The following is a 20,609-nucleotide window of genomic DNA, read 5'->3' as shown; positions in this document are numbered from 1 at the left end:
GCCATCTGTCACTTCCACCGCCCTCCTGCCATCCTCACCGGCTTGGCTGGCTCATCAGTGTAAGCCACCTGGCGGAACCCCCACCCTGGCTAAATCTGTCGTCATCCCCGCTGCGCACCCGGACGGCGGCCGAGCGAGGCGGGACCACACAGATGGGCGCACCGAGGGCCCTCTACCCTGCATCCTGGAGGTCTCCCCGGTCTGCCCTCCCTCCTGCTGTCACACCAGAGCCTCCCCACTCTCTCAGATCTACCCCCCTGCCCCCGTCTCTGTGGAAAGCCTCACCTCCTTCAGCACAGAGATCCAGGAGCCATGAGGCGAGCACTTGGTGTTCGAGCACTCCTGCTACGAAACCTACGAGCCCGAGTACTCGCATCACACACAGGGTTCCTCCCGTTTCTGACAGAAGAAGCCCTCCTCCCACCCAAGGCTGACCCTCCTCCTGGGCTCCGCGTCCTAACCCGGGGTCCTCCTGCTTCCTCGACCTGCCAGCTCCGTCCATCAACAGTCAGGGAAGGCCGAGTTCCTACAATCTTGGAAGAACTGAAACAAAACCAACACACGCACACCCACCCTCCTCTCCCCACCTGGCCCGGACTCCACCTCCTCCCGCGGGTACCGCGCCCTGCACCCCATTACCGCCCCTTTACCACACGCCTTCCACACAGAACTGTCCTCGCAAACTCCTCGGTCCCCTCACCTCCACACCTGCCCGCATCAAGTCTCCCCCAGACATCTTGTCACCAAACCCTGCCGGCCTCCTCAGGCCTGGCCCTGCCTCCTCTCTCTGCAGGCCTGAACCTCATGCTGGACTCCTCCCTGCCTCGCCGTCCTTGGACACGCTCTTGTCTCGCTCCTGGGCCACAGCTGTCCTTGTGGCTGCCCTGCCTGGCTGTAGAAGTGTCCTTCTCTTTCTAGTGTCCCCTGGAAATACCACTCAGCTAGGCACTGGACACTCCACACTGTCTTCAGGAGCGAAGGCTCCTGGAAGTCCTGCACGTCCAGTGCTCTCCCTGGGATGATCCTGTCCGTGCCCAAGGCTTCAGCTGCCTTCTAGAAGCTGCTGGCCCCCAGATCTATAGAGCTAACGTGAGCTCTAGGCTCGTACGCCCAACGGCCTCCTGGATATCTCCCCACCTTGCCCCAAGTGCCTTGCACACGTCCAGAAACAGGCTCATCGTGCGCTCTGCACTTGGGGGTCAGGAGGGGGAGCCCCTGTCTCAGGGAACAGCGCCGTCCTGCTGCCTGAACCAGAGCCTCACCTTCCAGCATCCAACCAACCACCGACTTGGTCGGGTTTTACGGTCAAAGCAAAGTTCGGAACTTCCGCCGTCCCCAAGGCACATGTCCCCCAAGTGCGACGCTCGGTGGCAGGTGACATCGGCCTAAAGTTGCGTTCAACAGCGCAAGGTCATCTAAAAGAGTCAAGGCTCCAGGCACGGGCCGCCAGGTGGGAAGGAGGGGCCCTGCCCAGCCTGAGTGCAGGGTCTGACTCTTCAAGAGAGGCCAGAAAGCCAGTTTTCATATCAAATCGCCTGCATTTTAAGCGCCGACGACTAATTCAACTGAGAAATAATTACAGATGGGAGGCTTCTGAACTGCCAGCAACGTGCTCTCCGTGAGCTGGGCCATCGCTGCCAGGGCATTTATTTCGTGCCCGTTTGTTAAGGTGGTAGCATAAGCTTTAAGTACTTGTCTGTGTGCACGATACACCTCACAACAAGAAATGCTATTTGGAGGGGAAAACTAGTTTAAACCATGAGATTATTTGTAAAAGTGGCTGGGTACAGAATTAGCTTATTAAAATCGCAGTCTTCCAATAGAAAAACTGTAACCAGTTGAACATTATCGTGGAGGAAAAGAGACCCAGGACAATTAAAGCAAGAAAAATAAAGTACAGGGCGCCCAGGTGACTCAGTCGGTTGAGTGTCCGACTTTGGCTCAGGTCATGGTCTCATCACTTGTGGGTTCCAGCTCCTGCGTAGGGTTCTGTGCTGACAGCTCAGAGCCTGGAGGCTGGTTCGGATTCTGTGTCTCCCTCTCTCTCTGCCCCTCCCCACTTGCTCTGTGTCTCTCTCTCTTTCTCAAAAATAAACATTAAAAAAATAAAATAAAATAAGATAAAATGATTAACAAATTAACAAGAAATATTTATATATAACATTTGTATGCAAACAAATTTTTATATATATTATGACGTTTCTTGTTAACTGGTTAATTTATTTAGAAAAAAATGATTTATAGACATTTTATATGGATTCAAATACATTGAAAGAAAAAATGCTATTCTTGGGTAGAAAAGACTCAAATCTTAAAGATATTCATTCTTCTTAAAGTAACCTATAAATTCAACCCAATCCTTGTTCCTATAAAAATAGGCACGGAACTATTTGTGGAATTACACAGATTGATTCTCAAGTTCTTACGGGAAATAAATACTAAAAATAACCCGGAAAATTCTGAAAAGGGAGAGCAATGAGGTCAGTAAGTAAGCAGTTTGGTTCCTTCCTATGGACAGACAGACAGACAGACAGAGAGACCAGAACAGAATGGTGAATCCCAAAATAGACACACAATTCTATTCGGGAATTTGTTTTATGGTGTAAATGAGGTCAGGTCACCTGGCCAGCCACCTGGGGACTGAACAAAAAAAAACAACCACCCAAGTTGCCCCTGAACTTGTCTCCCTCCATCAAAATAAATTTCAAATGGATCAAACATCTAATGTAAAGAATAAAATACCAGAAGGAAACATAGAATATTTTCAAAATAAAAAACCTTGAATAAAAATGACCTGATTTTTAAAATCCGTGTGGCTTCTTTTTCTTTCTTTCTTCCTTTCTCCTTCCTTCCTTCCTTCCTTCCTTCCTTCCTTCCTTCCTTCCTTCCTTCCTTCCTTTAAATTGCACTTTTTAATCACAGACAACAAAAAGCCCCACAATCTGAAGATGCTCTCACAAAACTCTATGTTCTGAATATTACTGAAATGTTACTTGGAAGAATATCGAGGTGAAAATTCCAGAATGTTTCGTGTCTGTTCTACAGGCAAGCACTGAAATGACAGTATAAGAAAATAATATCACATTTGAAGTTTTGCAAAGGATTATATTTTCACCTCTACGGGAGAGCAAACTTCTGGCGAGGGAAATTATTTTCGAGCGAAGGAGAGTGTCTCCAATGTGAATGAACAGTGGATTACCAGGCAGCTAAGGACAGCCTCCAAAGTAAAAGAGGTGAAAACAAAAGGAAAATTACTTTTAATCCGGCACTCCAAGTCCAGCCAAACGCCCGACAGGTAGAGGGCAGGAAACCACCGTGGTCACTCACATAAGAACTCAAAACATTTGCTTCCCGTGCACCATTTCTCAGAAAGCTACTAAAGAGTGTGCTCCACCAAAACAAGGGTACAAACCAAGAGAGAGGAAGACAAGGAAATAGGAAATCCAACAAAAGAGGCCGGGGGGGGGGGGGGGGGGGGGCAGAGGGGAAGCTCCAGGCTGACCCCCTGCGTAGCAGGCCTTCGAAACCAAAGAGTCGTCCTACAGCAGGAGGAAAGGGAGGTCCAGCAAGGGAAACTCCCAAGAAAAACATGATGCCCACAACCCACCTTACAGTCAGGGAGGAAGGAAAAATATGGCTGGTCCCGGAGAAGTCACGGTGGTGAACGGTGTGCTAACAAAAATAGCAAGGTAATTATTAACTCCAAGAAGAGTGACACATCAGACAAGCGAGGAAAGAACTGTAACAGAAAATTCCTCGGCTCGGTGGTCAACGATACGAACAGAGTCATGTTAAGATAAACACTAGATACTGACTTAGTCAAAAATTGTAGGAGAGGGGGCGCCTGGGGTGGGGGGTGGGCTCAGTCAGTTGAGCATTCGACTTCGGCTCAGAGCATGATCTCGCGGTTTGTGGGCTCGAGCCCCGCGTCGGGCTCTGTGCTGGCAGCTCGGAGCCTGGAGCCTGCTTCGGACTCTGTGTCTCCCTCTCTCTCTGCCCCTCCCCTGCTCACGCTCTGTCTCTGTCTCTGTCTTTCTCTCTCTCTCTCTCAAAAATGAATAAACATTAAAAAAATTGTAGATGGGTTAGAGGTTAGGATAGAGGGGTACAAACATATGTGGGAATATTTCGAGCTGCATAAGCATATCTTCCTCTGTTTTTCAAGCTGGAGGCCCTGAATTTGTCTCCCTAAACACCACAGCCAGCCCGCTTGAGCACGTACTACCCACCAGCGCATCAAAATGTTTCATTTCCTCATCTTGACAAGATTTTTTTCAAAAAATTTTAACCTGTATTTATTTTTGAGAGAGAGAAGGCGGGGGGGGGCAGAGAGAGAGGGAGAGACAGAATCTGAAACAGGCTCCAGGCTCCGAGCTGTCAGCACAGAGCCCGACTCGGGGCTCAAACCCACTCACCACGAGATCATAATCTGAACTGAAATCAAGAGTCAGACACTTAACCAACTGAACCACCCAGGAGCCCCTGACAAAGAAAATTTCTTAAAAAAAAAAAAAATAGTCTGGGAAATTATTTCTGTAAAATATTTCGTAATTCATCCCCAGAGCAGCGGTCAGGCAGTAGAGGCAGGAAAGTGAGGCCAGCCGAGGCTAGTGCTGACAGCCCAGAATGAACTGACCCCGGAGAGAAGGCCCCGCGTGGCTGGGAGGAAAGGAGGAAGTCAAAGCCCTACACCCGGAACACTGACAGACGCCCGTGGCCCCTGTCCTGCTCTGGGGACACCGCGCTGCACAGAGGCGTCTGCTGTGTATACTGTGATAACACAGCTCTCTTCAGCCAGGGGACAGGCGGCATCTGGGATATGTTTGAGTTAAGTGCAGTCTGTAAGGCTGATCCGGCCATAAAACGTCGGCCAAAGCCAATTCAGACTCCAGAGTTCAAATATTTGGGATATAAGGTGGGATAACAAAGCCCCCGGTGAAATAAAACAGGTGCCATTAGGGACTGGAAGGCTCCCAGAACTAAGGCAGAGGCAGGAAATTCTGCGCAACAGTCAGGCCATCTGAGAAGCATGCTTATTTCGAGATCTTATCTAGACCGTGAGCCCAGGAGAGTGAGCCTCATACGCAGTCGTCTGCACCCCCGTCCGGGGAGCAGTGATGCTTCAGAAGAGCTGAAACCACCTTGGATTTCTCTGCTGGCTTGATGAGCCCGGACTCTTCAAAGTCCTTCTCTACGATCACGGGTTTGGTTTTTGGGGGTTTTTTTTTTTGTTCGTTTTTGTTTTTGTTTTTGCCCCATACGTTATTTACTGAGGCAGTTTTATCTTAAAACCACAAAAATGTAAAGCAGCTTCTGACAGATCCCTCTGGAAAACAACTCCAGAGGAATCATTTCTCCCTGGAAGAAGCGTCTGGCCGTTATTTGGGTTTCAGTTAAACCTAGGCCATAAATATTTGGCCCGAAGCTGCCTTGTAAAGCTCTGCTATAAAGATTATGCAAATGGCAGTTTAGATGAGTATCAAACATGCTCCTTGACGGGAGGTGGTCACAGCACCCAGGAAAGTTTTCTCCCCGACGGACAGGATGCGCGGACATCAGGCAAACACACGCTGTGGAGGGGTGGCAACAAGGTACAGGAGGCCCGCTTGAAATCCTCTGCTAGAAACTATTCACAAACCTTACAGAAGCTGTACAACAACTTATAAGCCAAACTATGGGATGCTATAAACCATGGAAAACATACTTCTCCGCATACAGAACGAAAACCCCCCATGCACCTTGTTAACCCTTAAAAAGCAGCAGGTTACAAAAATCCTGTTTACAGGGTGATTCTATTTTGTGTGCAGTGTTTATTTTTAATTACATGGTAATCAGGATTACTTCTAGGGAGCAGGGGGCTGGGGGCTGGATTTTTCAGTTTCCTGTATATACCTCTACGTCAAGTTTTTGTGTGTTTTTTTTTTTTACAGTGAGCATGCACAATTTTTATAATTTTAAAATACCCATGGGGCGCCTGGGTGGCGCAGTCGGTTAAGCGTCCGACTTCAGCCAGGTCAGGATCTCGCGGTCCGTGAGTTCGAGCCCCGCGTCGGGCTCTGGGCTGATGGCTCGGACCCTGGAGCCTGTTTCCGATTCTGTGTCTCCCTCTCTCTCTGCCCCTCCCCCGTTCATGCTCTGTCTCTCTCTGTCCCAAAAATAAATAAAAAACGTTGAAAAAAAAATTAAAAAATAAAATAAAATAAAATACCCACTAAAGATTTTAAAAATAAAACACACACACACACACACAAATACATTAAGTAGGGGGTTAAAAAAAAGAGTGGAAAAAGGTGAGTGGGTGGCTCAGTCTGTTGAGCGACTGACTTTGGCTCAGGTCACCATCTCTCAGTTCGTGGGTTCGAGCCCCGCGTTGGGCTCTGTGCTGACAGCTCAGAGCCTGGAGCCTGCTTCAGATTCTGTGTCCCTCTCTCTCTCTCTCTGCCCCTCCCCTGCTCACACTCTGTCTCTGTCTCTCAAAAAATAAATGAATGTTTAAAAAAAAAAAAGTGGAAAAAAACATACTGAACTGTTAAGAGGGGTTGTCTTTGGGGAAATGTTTTTCCTTTCTTCTACGTCCCTGCATTTTGCAAACTTTCTACAATTGTTGATGATTTTATAATGGGAAAAAAAATCATTTTGAAAACACTTTGGATATACAAAACAGCGTAGATAGCATGCTACTATTTACATAAAAAAAGCTATTTATGTCCATATAGACTCTTATCTCTGGAATGTTACACAAGAAACTGGTAACACTGACTCTGTAAAGAGAAACTGAGTCAAGCCGGGGGAGGGGGGCAGCCGTGGAGCGAGATTCTCCATTCTCTACCCTAGTGCAACTTGTCAATTTTGTAACGTGTACCTCACATCACCCCTTGTAAAAGGTTTGACTGTTTTAAAAATCAAAAACTATTATTAAAAAATAATAAAATTACATATTCTACCACCTTGCTAAATTTGCTTCGAATACACTGTGTTCACCGAGTTTTATGGGCAATTCTCCTGAAAGGAAAACAGAGTTTATTGCTTGTTCTTTGGGAGGGCTGCCACACAAGCCAGCTCTCCTCATGACAGTCTCGCAAGTGGATTTTTCGGGTAGATAAGGAACCGCAGGCCCAGAGGAGCTTGGCGGCCTGCCCGAGGTCACGCGGCAGACCGGTCGCCTCCCGCGGTGAGACCCTGCTGTCTGGCCCTGAGGATGGGGCGGAGGCAGAGCCACCAGCCCATGCTTACCTACGGCCTCTCTCACGCTCAAAACGTACATATGGATCTTTGGGACTTTAGAAAATTCCGTCACGTGAAGGCAGGCCTTGAATTCCAGGGGAAAGGACAACCATCGGGCCGCGCGGGTTAAGTATTCGTGTCATTGCAAGGCCAGGTGCGTCTGGGCGCCTGTCCCAACACGGCGCCTTCGGGAGCACCCAGCCTGACGGGACAATGCGCCCTGCAGATCCAGCCCCGTTACGTGCCTGCAAATGTCACAGCCGGGGTAAGCCCGGCCTCCCCCTCTGTCTCGTCCAAAGCGGGGTGATGATGTATGAAGCCATTTTTCTAGGATCCTGCTTGGTTACACCTCCAAACCTCACGACCCTGAGCAAAGCCGTTGTCTGACGCCCCTCCCCAGCCCAACACTCATGTCCGGCCTCAAGCGTCTCTGCCCTTCTCAACGACTGCCTGGGTCTCCCCTTCCTTCCTCGACCACGACGTGACCTCTCCCCCTGGTTAGTTCCGTCCGCCCCGCCCCCCCCCACCCCCGGACTCCATCTCCACGCAGGCCTTCTCTAGCAGAGCCCCTGCCACGCGTGCCCAACAAATAAGGACATTCTGGGAGGTAAAGCCAGTGCCCGTGGCAACAGCCTTAGAAGCCCAGGAAGTAGCTCTTATCACAGGGCCTGGCTGATGACAAGAGGGAGCCAAACCAATCAAGTGGCAAGTTATTTCCTTCCAAATAGGAAAAAACTGTCACCAGAAGGCTTGCAGTCTCTACAGACAGATGTCTTGCATAGCTCCTTCTTTATTTTTCCCGTCTGCATCTTCTACGGAACGGAAGGCAGTACGGCCCCAGTTCCCTTCCAGAGTGGCAGAGGGCACGGGCTTTGCCATCTGACACGGTCCCAGTGCCTAACTCGGTTCCCAGCACACAGAGGGCCCTGAGTGTATCTTTCCGAGTAACGATTACATGAATTAACTGCATTTTAAATCACTGGAACCTGAAAACGTCATCATTGTAAAAGCCGTAGGAGAGGGCCTGACGGATTCCCAGGAAAGCCCGCACCTCGGCTCGCGGTCGGATGACTTAGCTGAGCCGTCGTGGCCATCTAGTGGCCGAACGCCTACATCGCCGGCCCAGGGGGTTACCGGGGGCTGCGCTTTGGAGATGAAGCGCAGAACTGAAGTTAGGAAGTGACAGCACGCACATCACAGCATAAGAGAGACTTCGAAGCGGGAATGGCGCGAGGAACCTAGGGCAGGGCCTTAAGGCCTCGGGAGAGCGGGGAGCAGGGAGCGGCGCGGGAGACGGCCGAGCACAGGGACAGGGGTGGGACTGGGTCCCGTACTTGTCAAAGTTGACATCCAGCATGCCCGCCTTCTCCTGGCTGACCCGTAACAGCGGTGTATCCAGCCGCCGAATACAGTCCTTGTCCAGCGTTGATGTCCAGTCTTGGAAGGTCTTTCGAACCAATTCATCGATGGCCTGAACCATCTGCTGGTAGGCGTGCACACTCTCCTCTCCGGTCCCGATGTGGGGCAGGAAGTGGGCACTAGAGAGACACTAAGGGGGGGGGGGGGTGGGGACAATGGGTGGCTGGAGCCCGCTGGCCACCATCCTCCGAGGCACCGGCTCCCCGCCCACGGGCCCACACGGGGTGCGGCCTGCGGCAGAGGCCGGCCCCGACCGCCCGACGGGGGGAAGTTGGGCCACACGCACAGGTGACAGGAGGCGGCCAGGGAGTCAGCAGCGCGCAGGGGAAGCACGGAAACTCGGGTCAGGAGAAGTTGGCAAAAAAAGTAAATCACGGGAGGTGAGGACAGAAGAGGTACGACGTTGAAAACCAGTACGGGCCCTTCCTCCCCAAGTGCCAGCTCAGCGACCGTGAAGCGGCCTCTGCTGTCCGCAGGCCGCCTGGGTCTCACCAGAACCAATCACACGACGGCAGATACCTCAAGAGCGTTAGACCTACGCGCCCAAAACTGCCCTTTAGAGGTTGTTGGGTTTTTTCTGGTTCTTCATGCCTGCTGTTCTAGACCAGGCCCTTCAAGGGCCACAGCTGCCCAAGGTCGTATTCCTCCTCTGACGGCCCAGCTTCCCAGACGCTGGGCCGGCTCCTCCTCTCCAGCTTGACAGGAAAATCCTAGCGGGACTCACGTTCCACCCATCACGCCCGCCGTCGCTGTGAATCCCAAGCTCCGGCCCCGTCCTGTCCGGGCCCCGCACCTGCCAGTCCCCCGGCCCACCCCGGCCTCCCACCGTGGAGACGCTCTGGGGAAACTCCCGGGGCGGGTCCCCGGCCAGCACGGGGCACAGCCCCCCACCTCCACCGCCTCACGAGAACGAGTCTGGGGAGAGGCCAGGCGCTCACGTTCATGACTCTGTCGATGCGCCGCCGCAGGATCCGCACCCAGCGCGCCTGCCCAGAGAACTGGGCCACGTAGGGCTCCAGGTACGGCCATTTCTTGTTCAGCTCCCGGTTCACGAGGGCCAGCTCGCTATTGAACAGCATGTACAGGTCCACCGCCTTCTTGTCGTAGGTGCGCTTGATGGCCTAAGGAAGAAGGGAGAGAGCCTGAACCCGCGCCCCGGAGGATCCAGGGTCCCCCCCAGGGACTCAAGCTGGAGGACACCTTCTCCCGGGGCCATCTGGAAACTCGGAGAGCAGAGGGAAGAAGAGGCTCTGGCGGTGGAGGACGGGGGGGACGTGGGACGGCACGACTGGAGGTGGCACGGAGTCGGGAAGGATCAGGAAGAACTGAAGGAGGCAGAGGAGAAGCCGGGCGGGGCGGGGCGGGGGGGGGGGGGGGCGGCACCTCCCGCGACGCGAGCCGGTGGAAGGTGTCCAGCAGTAACACTCCCTGCTCCACATCTCGGACTAACTCGAAGGCGGAGGTGATCAGGTTCTGAGTCATCACCTCCAGGTCCTTGACTCCAGAACGAAACCTGCGCCGTTAGAGACGCGTGATGAGCGTGATGACCGGTGACTGGCAGGCGCCCTCACCTGCCTCAAGGCCACGCCCCGAGTGAGACTCCCCCCGGGCTGATACCGAGGGCCTCCCCGGTGCCAGGCACCAAGGGCGTCACGTGCCCGACTCCGTTCGTTCTGCAAAGCGATACAGTGAGGTTGGGTTCTACCACTAGGCCCTCTGTTTTAGTGGAGGAAACAGGCTCTCACTGGTTAACGGGGTGTGCCCAGCATCACCTACTGCGGGCCCTCCTCCAGCCCCGCCCCCTGTGCCCTGCCCCACCCCCCTCCTCCCCAGCCCGGGGCAGGGGTGGGATGTGGGGGGGGGGGGCCACTCTCACCTGTTGTAGTCTTCGTGCCAGGACGTGTTCTTGACGTCCAGGATGCCCCGCGGACAGCCCGCAGCATATGGAGGTTTTTATGAAAGATGTCCTCGATCTCCAGCAGGTTCCGTGTGATCTGGGGCCCCTGGGCCCCAAAGAAGCAGGGAAGGGGACCCTGCTTGCCGTCTTCCCAGCGGGCAAAATGATACTGGCAGTCACAGACCTACAACGAAGTCAGCGAGCGTCAGGCCTCCCTGCTCTTGTTTCTGACCTCGCAGGCCCTGAGCTCTTCGGTTTGGCTCAAGATGTCTAAACACCAGGGAGGACCCACCAGACACAAGGAGCTACTGGGATGAATTGGGGCTGCAGAATGAACTAGAAGACACCCGGGCAGTGATAACAGGCAAGGGTCTAAAAGGACGGGACAGAGGTGGGGCACACAGTTATGCAGAGTCCAAGCAGTAAGCTCCCGGCTCAGCCTCTGCCCTGTCTCCTCGGCCCCTGGCCGGGGTCTGGGGTCCACTGTGCCCGCCCCTCCGTCCCTGACAGTCTGCCCACCTCAATGAGGTCCTTGCAGCGCTGCACAAAGGCATCCACCTGAGCGAATATGCTGGTCTGGTCCAGGACCCAGCCCCGGTTGGAGAACCTACATCCAGAGAAAGGTGGACCGGATGAAAATGTAGGAAACGGCCTGCGCGAAGCTCCAACTGGGAGTCCTGGGCTTGGGGGGCCTTAGAAAAGGGGACCCCAACAGGCAGTTTTCCTGAGCCCTGAAGGGAGGAGACGCAAGATGAGGAGAAGCAGAGAGGAGGCAAAGCATCTCCGTTCTAGAAGTTTTAGAACTTCAGACTTTCGGGCCAAGAAAGCCAAGAAATCCAAGAAAGGAGGAGTGAGCCAGGAAGGATTCCCGGGACGAGGGAGAGGAGGAGCCAGGGCTAGGCACTAGAGTATCTGCATCCGGAGAGAACTGGGACCGGGTCTCGGAACCGGAATCCGTAGGCTTTAAACATCTGCGCTCAGCGGGAGTGGCAGGGGTGACAGACAGGACCGTGGGGGACGCACGGCGTACTGGGTATGCATCTGCACAGCCTGTAGGTAGTGGTCTTTCCAGGCCTGGCAGCACGAGATGCAGCCCTGGAGGTCCTCCTTGCTGGAAGTGACGTAGCCCTCGAAGATACGGTCCAGGGAGATGGCGTGACAGCACAGGCGGATGATCTCATTGCTCATCTGCGGACGGGTGGACGGGCGGATGGGTGGCCCGAGTGGCACCCACCCCTTCCCCGCCGCTCCCTGCCGCAGCCCGGCTCACTTCCCGGCTCAGCGCCCTGTCTGTCAGCCCAGATGGAACGTGGGTCCCGCTCCTCAAAAGCCGGCGTCCCTTCCCAAACCTGCCTCTCGCCCACTGCCATGCCCGGCTTTGGAGATGAGAAAACAAGGGCCTTCCCCTCCTGCCCAGCTCAGCCTGGGCGTCTGTGCCGCCTGCCTCCCCCCCCCACGGAAGCAGGCTGTCCAGCCCAGGCCCCCACCCCCACCCCCGGGCCGCTCCTCACTGCCTGAAGCTGCACACTTTCTGCCTAGCGATGCCCCTTCCTCAGCGAATCGGCCCCTCTGCTAAAGCCCTCCGCCCCGCCCCTGCGGAACGCGCACCTTTCGGAAGAGGGAGGTCAGCCTCTCCCGAGTGTTGTAGTGGGGAGAGTTGACCCAGATGATGCGGATGAGGCTGATCAACTTGGGGAGCTTACTGGAGATGTCCTTAGGCTGCATGTAGGCCAGCTCCTGGTAGGGCTCCTTCAGGATCGACAGCAACGTCAGGTTTGACTGGGCTTGTTGGAAGCCATCCTGGCAGGGAAGACCAACCGGGAGTGAGTCCCGTCCGTTGGAAAGAAGCGGCCCAGAGCCAGCACCGTTTGCCCATCTGGAACCCCGCCCTGACCTGCCTCTCTCAGAGCCTAGCCAGGCATCTCAGGTCTCCGTGGGCCCTCAAGACCCGAGTTCATACCTGTCCGCTTGGGTTCGTGCTTCCCACCACGGGGCCTTGGTGTCTTTTCTCGTGGGGAGTCCCATCTCTCCCACCAGACTGGGATTCCCTGCGCTCAGGGTTTGTGAGCTCAGGGATGGTCCACGCCATCTCCCTGGACCTCCCGGCGTCTCCAGCCGAATTCAGAACCGCGCACCGCTCAATAACTGTTGATCGACTGACCGCACACCCTCGCGGTTTCAGCCGGTATCCCTCACCGCCCTGGTCTCAAGCAGGGTTCTAAACTTTTCCACGTAGCTGTGGCTCAGTTCCCTTAAGACCTAGCTCAAAATCCTGCCCGGGAGGAGAAGGCCTCCGCCTTCTCTGCCTGTATTCCACAGATCACTCTGCCCTTCTGCGTGTCCCCAAAGCTAACAGAATCATCTCGTCACGCTTTATTAAATTTATTTTTTAAGTGTTTGTCTTGCAATTCTCTTGGCTGAACCCTATGGGTTCCTCTTTGACCCCATGCCATCTAGTGATTCTGTCTTGTGGAAGCCTTATTTTCTGAGCTGGACTGTAGGGGTGGGGTTCATGGAGACAGATTATAGGGGTGGGGCTCATAGAAGGTACTCAGTGTTTATTTGTTGACTGACTGCAGTCTCCCTAATTAAACCATAAGCTCCTTGGGACCTTGTGTTTTCCTCCTTGTGTACTCCCGCCCCCCGCCAAGTGCAAGTCCAAACACTGGGTGGATGCTTACTCTGGCTCCTTCTCCTTAGCACCTGATATTGTCCCAACCACCGTCCACTTTCTGCTAAGCCTCTATCCTTTCTTTTTTTTTTTTTAACGTTTATTTATTTTTGAGAGAGTGAGAGAGAGAGATCGAGAGTGTGAGCAGGGGCGGGGCGGAGAGAGAGGGAGACACGGAATCCGAAGCAGGCTCCGGGCTCCGAGCCGTCAGCCCAGAGCCCGACGCGGGGCTCGAACTCACAAATGGCGAGATCACGGCCCGAGCCGAAGTCGGACGCTTAACCGGCTGAGCCCCGACCCCGGGCGGCCCCTTAAGCCTCCATCCTCTGGCCCGCTCCCCAACCTGGATCTGCTGGGCCAGTTTCATAAAGGGTGCCAAGTAGGACGACTTGGCAAGGTGCAGGATGGACTCGATGTGCTTCACTCCCTCCTTCACCAGCTGTTTACTGATGCCAGACAGGTCCATGCACCGATTGCGCCAGAACTCAATCTCCTCCAAAGGACCTAAATTTTCTCCTATCTCCACAGACTCCTGGGCACTGAGCACCTCCTTTATCTGCCGGGTCCAGTGGATCATGGAGGCTGCGGGGGAGAGCACAAAACCTCTTGCGCGTCTTTAAACGGCCCCCCCCCCCCGTGTGTCCTTCCCGCCGCCGCCCGCGCAGCCCTCCCAACCCGGCTCCTTCCTCGGCCTCTGGGCTGCCCCTCTGCTGTCCCCTGGGCCCCGCAACACACTGGCAACGGCAGCCACTCACTCTCCAGCCGCTGCACCAGCTCCTTGTCCTTAACTACCACCTCAGGCTCCATGTTCATGGCCTCTGCAGGAATGTAGAGAACCGTGTGCCCCTCCAGTTTGTAGCGAGTATCTACGGAAAGGAAAGGAAAGGACCGCGGAAGTTCACAGACGGGAATGAGTTTATGCTACCCCAGTTCCAACAGTGGTTGGCATTCCAGGGCCCAGGAAGTATGGGGGATTTCAGGAGAACGGGCAAAAGAAACTACGACTCCTCATTTTTTGACATCAAGAGGGAAAATGACAGAAGGCAAGAGGGAAACCTCGTTGAGGTAAAACAAGAGATTGTCATAAAATAAGGTCAAAGATCTGGACCGCGTCTTCAACGTTCTCTTCTACGATGCATGCGCTCCCCCCAGGAGCCCCATACCGCCCGCGTTTCCCCTGACCGCACGTGTACTCATGAAATACCCAACTCTACGTTTGAGCGGATCTGGTCAACCGTCGACGGCAGAAAACCGTACCTGTACTGGGAGGCAAATTCTGCACCCTGACCCACGCGTTCAGCAAACGCACACAGGCACCGACTCCGTGCCGGGCCGCACAGGTACTCGGGATGAATCTCCCACCCGCCTCGCTCGCCCCTCCCGTCGGTGGGGCCCCAGACAGGAACCAGGCACGGGAGGTTTTCCGCTCACCTGTCAGGCAGGCCAAGAATCTGTGCAAGTGAGAAGCAAAATGATTTCGAATACTCTCGGGCCAGGTTGCGTTTGCAAAGATCTGAGGGGCAAAGACGCCACTGAGCAGCCGAAGCAGGGCCGGGATGTAGGAACCACGCACCGTCCCAAACTGCACGGTGGCCTCGAAGTTCTCTGGAGTGATGGGAACCGGCGCCTGGCGTATGAAGTAGACGATCTGGTTCTGCGTCTGCATGGAAGACAGTAGGTCAGAGATCAGCGTCCAGACCCCAGCATGGTACCCCACAGAATCTGAGGCGCCGATCACGAAGGCCTGGCTGAGGTCTCTGTCACGTTCCCTTGGGGCATCCTGACTCCTCTCCAAATGTGTCACGGCGTGCTTCCTGTGTCTTTCAGGGGACATAACAGAGTCCACCCCCAGAACCACAGGGAGGAAGTGCAGAGAGCATGTCTTGAAGGGAGGGAGGGACTGTGTATTCTGTCCAACTTGGTTCCGGAACCTAGTACAGTTGACTGGGACGCATTAGATGCTCCATAAATGTTGGACAGATGGGATGGAATGAAAGGGATAGAATGGGGGAAGCACTTGTAGGTATAGGGAAAGCCGGAAGGAGAGGAATGGAATTAACAGGCAATTGACTTGGGTGTTTCCATTTCAGCTGCATAAACTTCTCTCCCAATTTTCCATTTACCCCTCAACTTGGTTAATGGCGAGTTTGTGTGGCTGCTGTCGTTGCCCGCGTCCAGAAATGTACAGCTTTCGTGTAGCGAAAACTTTACAATTTTCAAGTTCCTGACTTCCCTACGTGCTCAGAAAGGCCATTCCTCCCTAAGATCAGATCTGCCTCTCGTGTGGGCGTGCATTTGACTACTCTTTACAATTTAGTTCATTCCAAAAACTGAAAATGAAGCACAAAGAAGAAGTTAATAACCATCCATCTCCCCACTGCCCAGAATTAAATTTTGGCATTTTGGGTCTTTCTTTTTTTTTTTAAAGCTGAACACTATTATTTTTCTTAAAATGATATATATATGTAACCCCGTATGATTTCCCTCCTGTGCAGTATTCAAGAAATAAAAACGAGCAAGGGGGAAAACAGGAAGAGAAGCAAACCAAGAACCAGACTCTTGGGGTGCCTGGCTGGCTCAGCTGGCTTTTGTGTGCTGGATTACTGGTGTGTACGTGTTAAGATTAGTGAGTGTGTGTGGTATATTGTGCGGTACGTGTGTGGTGCACATTGGCGTGATTCTAGGATACGTGTGGTTTGCCTGTGTGTGTGGTGTAAGTGTGGTATGTATGAGTGAGAGTGCATGCAACTCTTGATCTTGGGGTTGTGAGTTCGAGCCCCACGTTGGATGTAGAGAGTACTAGAAGAAATAAATCAACTTAAAAAAGAGAGAGAGAAAAGAAACAGACTTTATAGGGAAGAAACTGATACTTTCCAGAGGGGAGGTGGGCGGGAAGATGGGTGTAATAGGTGACAGGAATTAAGCAGAGCACTTGCCATGCTGAGCACAGGGTGATTAAAATAAAAACTTTTTAAAAGGCGGGGGAGGAGCCCCTGGCTGGCTCAGTCAATAGAGCATGTGACTCTTGGACCTGGGGTTATGAGTTTGAGCTCCATCTGGGGCACAGAGATCACTTAAAAATATCTTTGGGGTGCCTGGGTGGCTCAGTCAGTAGAGCGTCCGACTTCGGCTCGGGTCATGATCTCGCAGTTTGTGAGTTCGAGCCCCACGTCGGGCTCTGTGCTGACAGCTGGGAGCCTGGAGCCTGGAGCCTGTTTCCGATTCTGTGTCTCCCTCTCTCTCTGCCCCTCCCCTGCTCACACTGTCTCTCTCTCACAAATAAACATTAAAATTTTTTTAATAAAATAAAATAAAATATCTTTGAGGCACCTGGGTGGCTTGGTCAGTTAAGCATCTGGCTCTTGATTTTGGTTCAGGTGATGATCTCAAGGTTCATGGGATCGAGCCCTGCGTTGGGCTCTGCGTTGACAGTGCTGAACCTGCTTGGGAGTCTCTCTCTCTCCCACTCTCTCTCTCTGCCCCTCCCTCCTCCCCCTCAAAATAAATAAATAAAAATTAAATAAATAAAAACATAAAATCTTTTGGCACCTGGGTGGCTGTCAGTTGAATGTCAAGAGTTGGATGCTTAACCAACTAAGCCACCCAGGCACCCCTAGTATTAATCTTTATTTAAATGAGTTGAACGTTCCTAGATTCTTTATTCCTGAGTTCTTTATTTGGTTCATCTCTTTCTTTTCTAAGATTTTATTTTTGAGTAATCTCTACACCCAACGTGGGGCTCAAACTCATGACCCCAGATCAAGAGTAGTTCTTTCAAGATTGAAAATGACCACCTCTTTGTTGCCATTGTATTTGACCATCTCGGCTGGGTATAATACCCTTGGGGCACACTGTCCTTCCGAGAGAACTCTGAGTGTGTTCTTCCTGGTGATCAGAGAAGTGGGCGACCAGCCTCATGTTTCCTCGTGGCAGACTATTTGTTTTTTGGCGAGGGCTAAGTCATTTTTTCCCAAAGTTTTGTGTTTTAAATAATTCCAACTCCTAGAGAAACTGCAAGAAAAATCCAATGAACAGCACACCCTCCATCTAGACTCATTATTGTCAACATCTGTGCTTGAGGGAACCCTCTTGCTCGCTCCCTCTCCCAGCTGAGCCATTTGAGAGTTAGCAGTAGACATCGTGATAGGGCGCCCTTAAATACTTTGGCGTATAGCTCTGAAAAAGGCTATTCTCCAACACATCCAACACCATAATTATCACACACTCAGAAGACTGAACTTCATACAACACTTGATACAATACACAATCCATGTTCAATTTTCCCCAGTGGTCCAAATAACGTCACATACGGCTGTTCTTTGCCACCCAGGATCCAATCCAGGATCACACACAGCCGTGTCTCCTCAGTTTCCTTGCATTCCACACGGTTCTCCGGTCTTTTCCTTTTTTTTCTTTTTCTTTTTAGTTTATTTACTTATTTTGAGAGAGAGTGCAGATGGGGAAGGGGCAGAGAGAGAGAGAGGGAGAGAATACCAAGCAGGCTCCGTGCCACCAGCGCAGAGCCCAACGTGGGGCTCAAACTCACGAACCGTGAGACCATGATCTGAGCCGACCTGAGCCACCCAGGCGCCCCCCCCCCCACCACCCCTGTCTTTTTCTTTCTTCCATGGCACTGATCTTTCTAACAGTCCAGGCCAGTTGTTTTCCAAAATGTCCCTTAACTTGGATTTATCTGATTGTTTCCTCAGTATTAGATGCAGGTTAAATCTTCTTGGCAGGAATACCACCTAGGCGATGTTCCCAAAGAATTAATTCCCTTGGAGTTCAGTAGCTTACCTAAGACGTGTGTTGACATTAAACATTGTGTAACAAATTTTGTGGAAGAAAAGTATGCTCTGCCAATTCCCAGATTCAGGTCCTTCTGCAGGTCAAGGAAATTCTTTGTGTTTTATCTTTAAATTTCTATTGTCTCATTCGTTGGCACTCTATATTAGATCACCTGTCTTATTAACGTTCCTTTAATCGTGTTGTCATTGGCTTTCTCTTCCTCGTGCACTATGATGATCTCGAGCCTCTCTTCCCTGGCAACTCGGGTCCGCAGCGATCGCTCGTCAGTCCCTCGCTGTTTCTAACCTACCGGGTTTTGTCACCTGCTGCTATGTTCATTTCCTAAAATTTGCAATCTCCGTTTTATGTATTTCCCATGTTGCATCATTTCACCTCCCAGCTTTTTAAAAATTGAATTCATGCTCTTGTTAGGTTTGTTCCTAGCACAAATTCTGTTGTGAGGAATTTCCTTCTGCTTGGCTCTTTTCCTCCTGTGTCTGCTTTGTTCCATTTGTGTCCCCTGGATGTAATATGCCTGCGGTTGCCACGCAATTCCTCTCCGCCTTCCACATGCGTGAGCAGTTTCTGTGACCCCATCTTTTCTGCTCAAACAGACTGTGGGTGACTCCTTGATGTCCTGCTGGGAGAGCGTGTTTCTTTCCCCCCTCCAAGTGAAAGGATCGCATACTTTATGCTTTATTCCCTCTAAGAGGATAGCATGAGGGGATGGGCGGGTGGTTCAGGCTAATTTCAAAAGAACGTAAAATCTCTGAGAAAATACCTGGGCGCTTTCTTCCTTTTCAGGTTTTTGTTACATGCCCTGAGGGTCCCATCTTGCTGGGGGTCCACCATTCCCCTGGGAAGAACATTTCTGTCACTCAGAGCACAGACCTTTCATTGGTCCCCACTTCATCAAGTTTCTTAGATTAGATTATGCTTCTTTCCTTCTTTACTCTTGGGTGTTGTTTATTTTTTTTTTTTCTGGTTTTACCTTTTGCTCCTTTTATCAAAAGTAATAATTCTTTTAAAAAAATTTTTTTAATGTTTATTTATTTTTGAAAGAGCGAGACAGAGCATGAGAGGGGGGAGACACAGAATCCGAACCAGGCTCCAGGCTCTGAGCTGTCAGCACAGAGCCCGACACAGGGCTTGAACTCACAAACTTGTGAGACCATGACCTGAGTCAAAGTCGGACGCTTAAGCGACTGGGCCACCCAGGCACCCCAAGAGTAATAATTCTTTAAGGAAGTTCAACTGGCCATCTTGACCCAGAAGCATACAACTAAGGCTGTAATCTCGTTTAGAATGTATTTCAGCATACCAAATAAATTGTCTCTTCCTTGAGGCATAATTGACAAATGAAAATGTATAGATTTAGGGTATACAACCTGATGCTTTGATGTATGTATACACTGTGAAATGATCAGCATAATCAACCGAATGAATATATCCACTATCTCGGTAGGTACCCTTTTTTTCTTTTTCTTCTCGTGTGCATGTGTGTGTGCAGTGAGAACACTGAAGACGTACCCTCTTAGCAAACTGCAGGTGAACACACATGGTAATTGTGGTTACCGTGCTAAGAGATCTCCGGAACCATTCACCTTGCATAAATGAAACTGTACCCTTTCCCTCCGGTTGTGTTGAGATATAACTGACCGATAACACTGTTAGTTTAACGCGTACAACATGATTTGATATATGTAAAGTGATGATCACAGTAAGTTTAGTTAACATCCGTCACCTCACGCACTTACAATTTTTTCCGTCTCATCTTGAGAACTTTTTAAGATCTACCCCCTTAGCAACTTTCAAATACATGCTCTTGCTAACGATAGTCACCGTGTTGTACATTATATCACCAGAACTGATTTCTCTTAAAACTGGAGGTTTGTATCTTTTGACCGCCTTCAACCATTTCCCCTACCTGCCCACCCCCTCACTCTAGCAACCGCCAATCTGTTCTGTTTCTGTGAGTTTGGGGTTTTTCCCCCCTAGATTCCACACATGAGTGAGATCATACAGTATTTACGTTCCTCTGACTTATTTCAGCATAATGCCCTCAAGTTCCATCCAGGATATTGCAAGTAGCAAGATTCTCTTTTCTTTCTTTCTGTTTTTAACTTTTTTAGGAGAAAAAAAAACTGAGAATCAGAGACCATCTCCACGCACTGTCGGTGTGGAGCCTGATGCGGGGCTCAGTGCCATGAACCACAAGATCATGACCTGAGCCTAAACCAAGAGCCCGCTGCTTAACCAACTGAGCCACCCAGGCGCCCCGGGCTTCTTTTCTTTCTCACTGCTGAATACTGTTCCATCGTGTGTACATGGAACTTTCTTTATCCATTCATCCATCGGTGGACACTTAGGCTGCTCCCATAGCTTGGCTATTGTAAATAATGCTGCAACGAACGTGGGGTACGGGTATCTTTTTGAGACAGTGATTTCATTTCCTTTGGATGGATGCCCACAACTCGACTGCCAGATCATAGGGTAGTCCTGTTTTTAATTTTCTGAGGAACGTCCATCCCATTCTCCAGAGCGACCGCACCAACTCACATTCCCACTAACAGTGCACGAGGGTTCCCTCTCCTGCACATCTTCACCAAC

General features: G+C 51.6%; 1 protein-coding gene across 1 annotated transcript in view; it reads right to left on the bottom strand.

The window, feature by feature from the left end:
• The window catches only part of DNAH2 (dynein axonemal heavy chain 2), a 92,733-nt gene that overhangs the window by 59,946 nt on the left and 12,178 nt on the right, over window positions 1–20,609 (bottom strand). Inside the window, 11 exon segments of the mRNA XM_042965593.1 lie at window positions 8,559–8,773; window positions 9,582–9,764; window positions 10,027–10,156; window positions 10,520–10,568; window positions 10,571–10,724; window positions 11,060–11,147; window positions 11,571–11,728; window positions 12,149–12,340; window positions 13,555–13,793; window positions 13,967–14,077; window positions 14,643–14,871. Of these exon segments, the coding sequence (XP_042821527.1) occupies window positions 8,559–8,773; window positions 9,582–9,764; window positions 10,027–10,156; window positions 10,520–10,568; window positions 10,571–10,724; window positions 11,060–11,147; window positions 11,571–11,728; window positions 12,149–12,340; window positions 13,555–13,793; window positions 13,967–14,077; window positions 14,643–14,871 (1,748 nt within the window).

The sequence above is a fragment of the Panthera tigris genome, chromosome E1 (genome assembly GCF_018350195.1).
Source record: "Panthera tigris isolate Pti1 chromosome E1, P.tigris_Pti1_mat1.1, whole genome shotgun sequence".
Taxonomy (NCBI): domain Eukaryota; kingdom Metazoa; phylum Chordata; class Mammalia; order Carnivora; family Felidae; genus Panthera; species Panthera tigris.
Note: the sequence above shows the minus strand (reverse complement) of the source record. Positions and strands in the feature narration are given on the sequence as shown.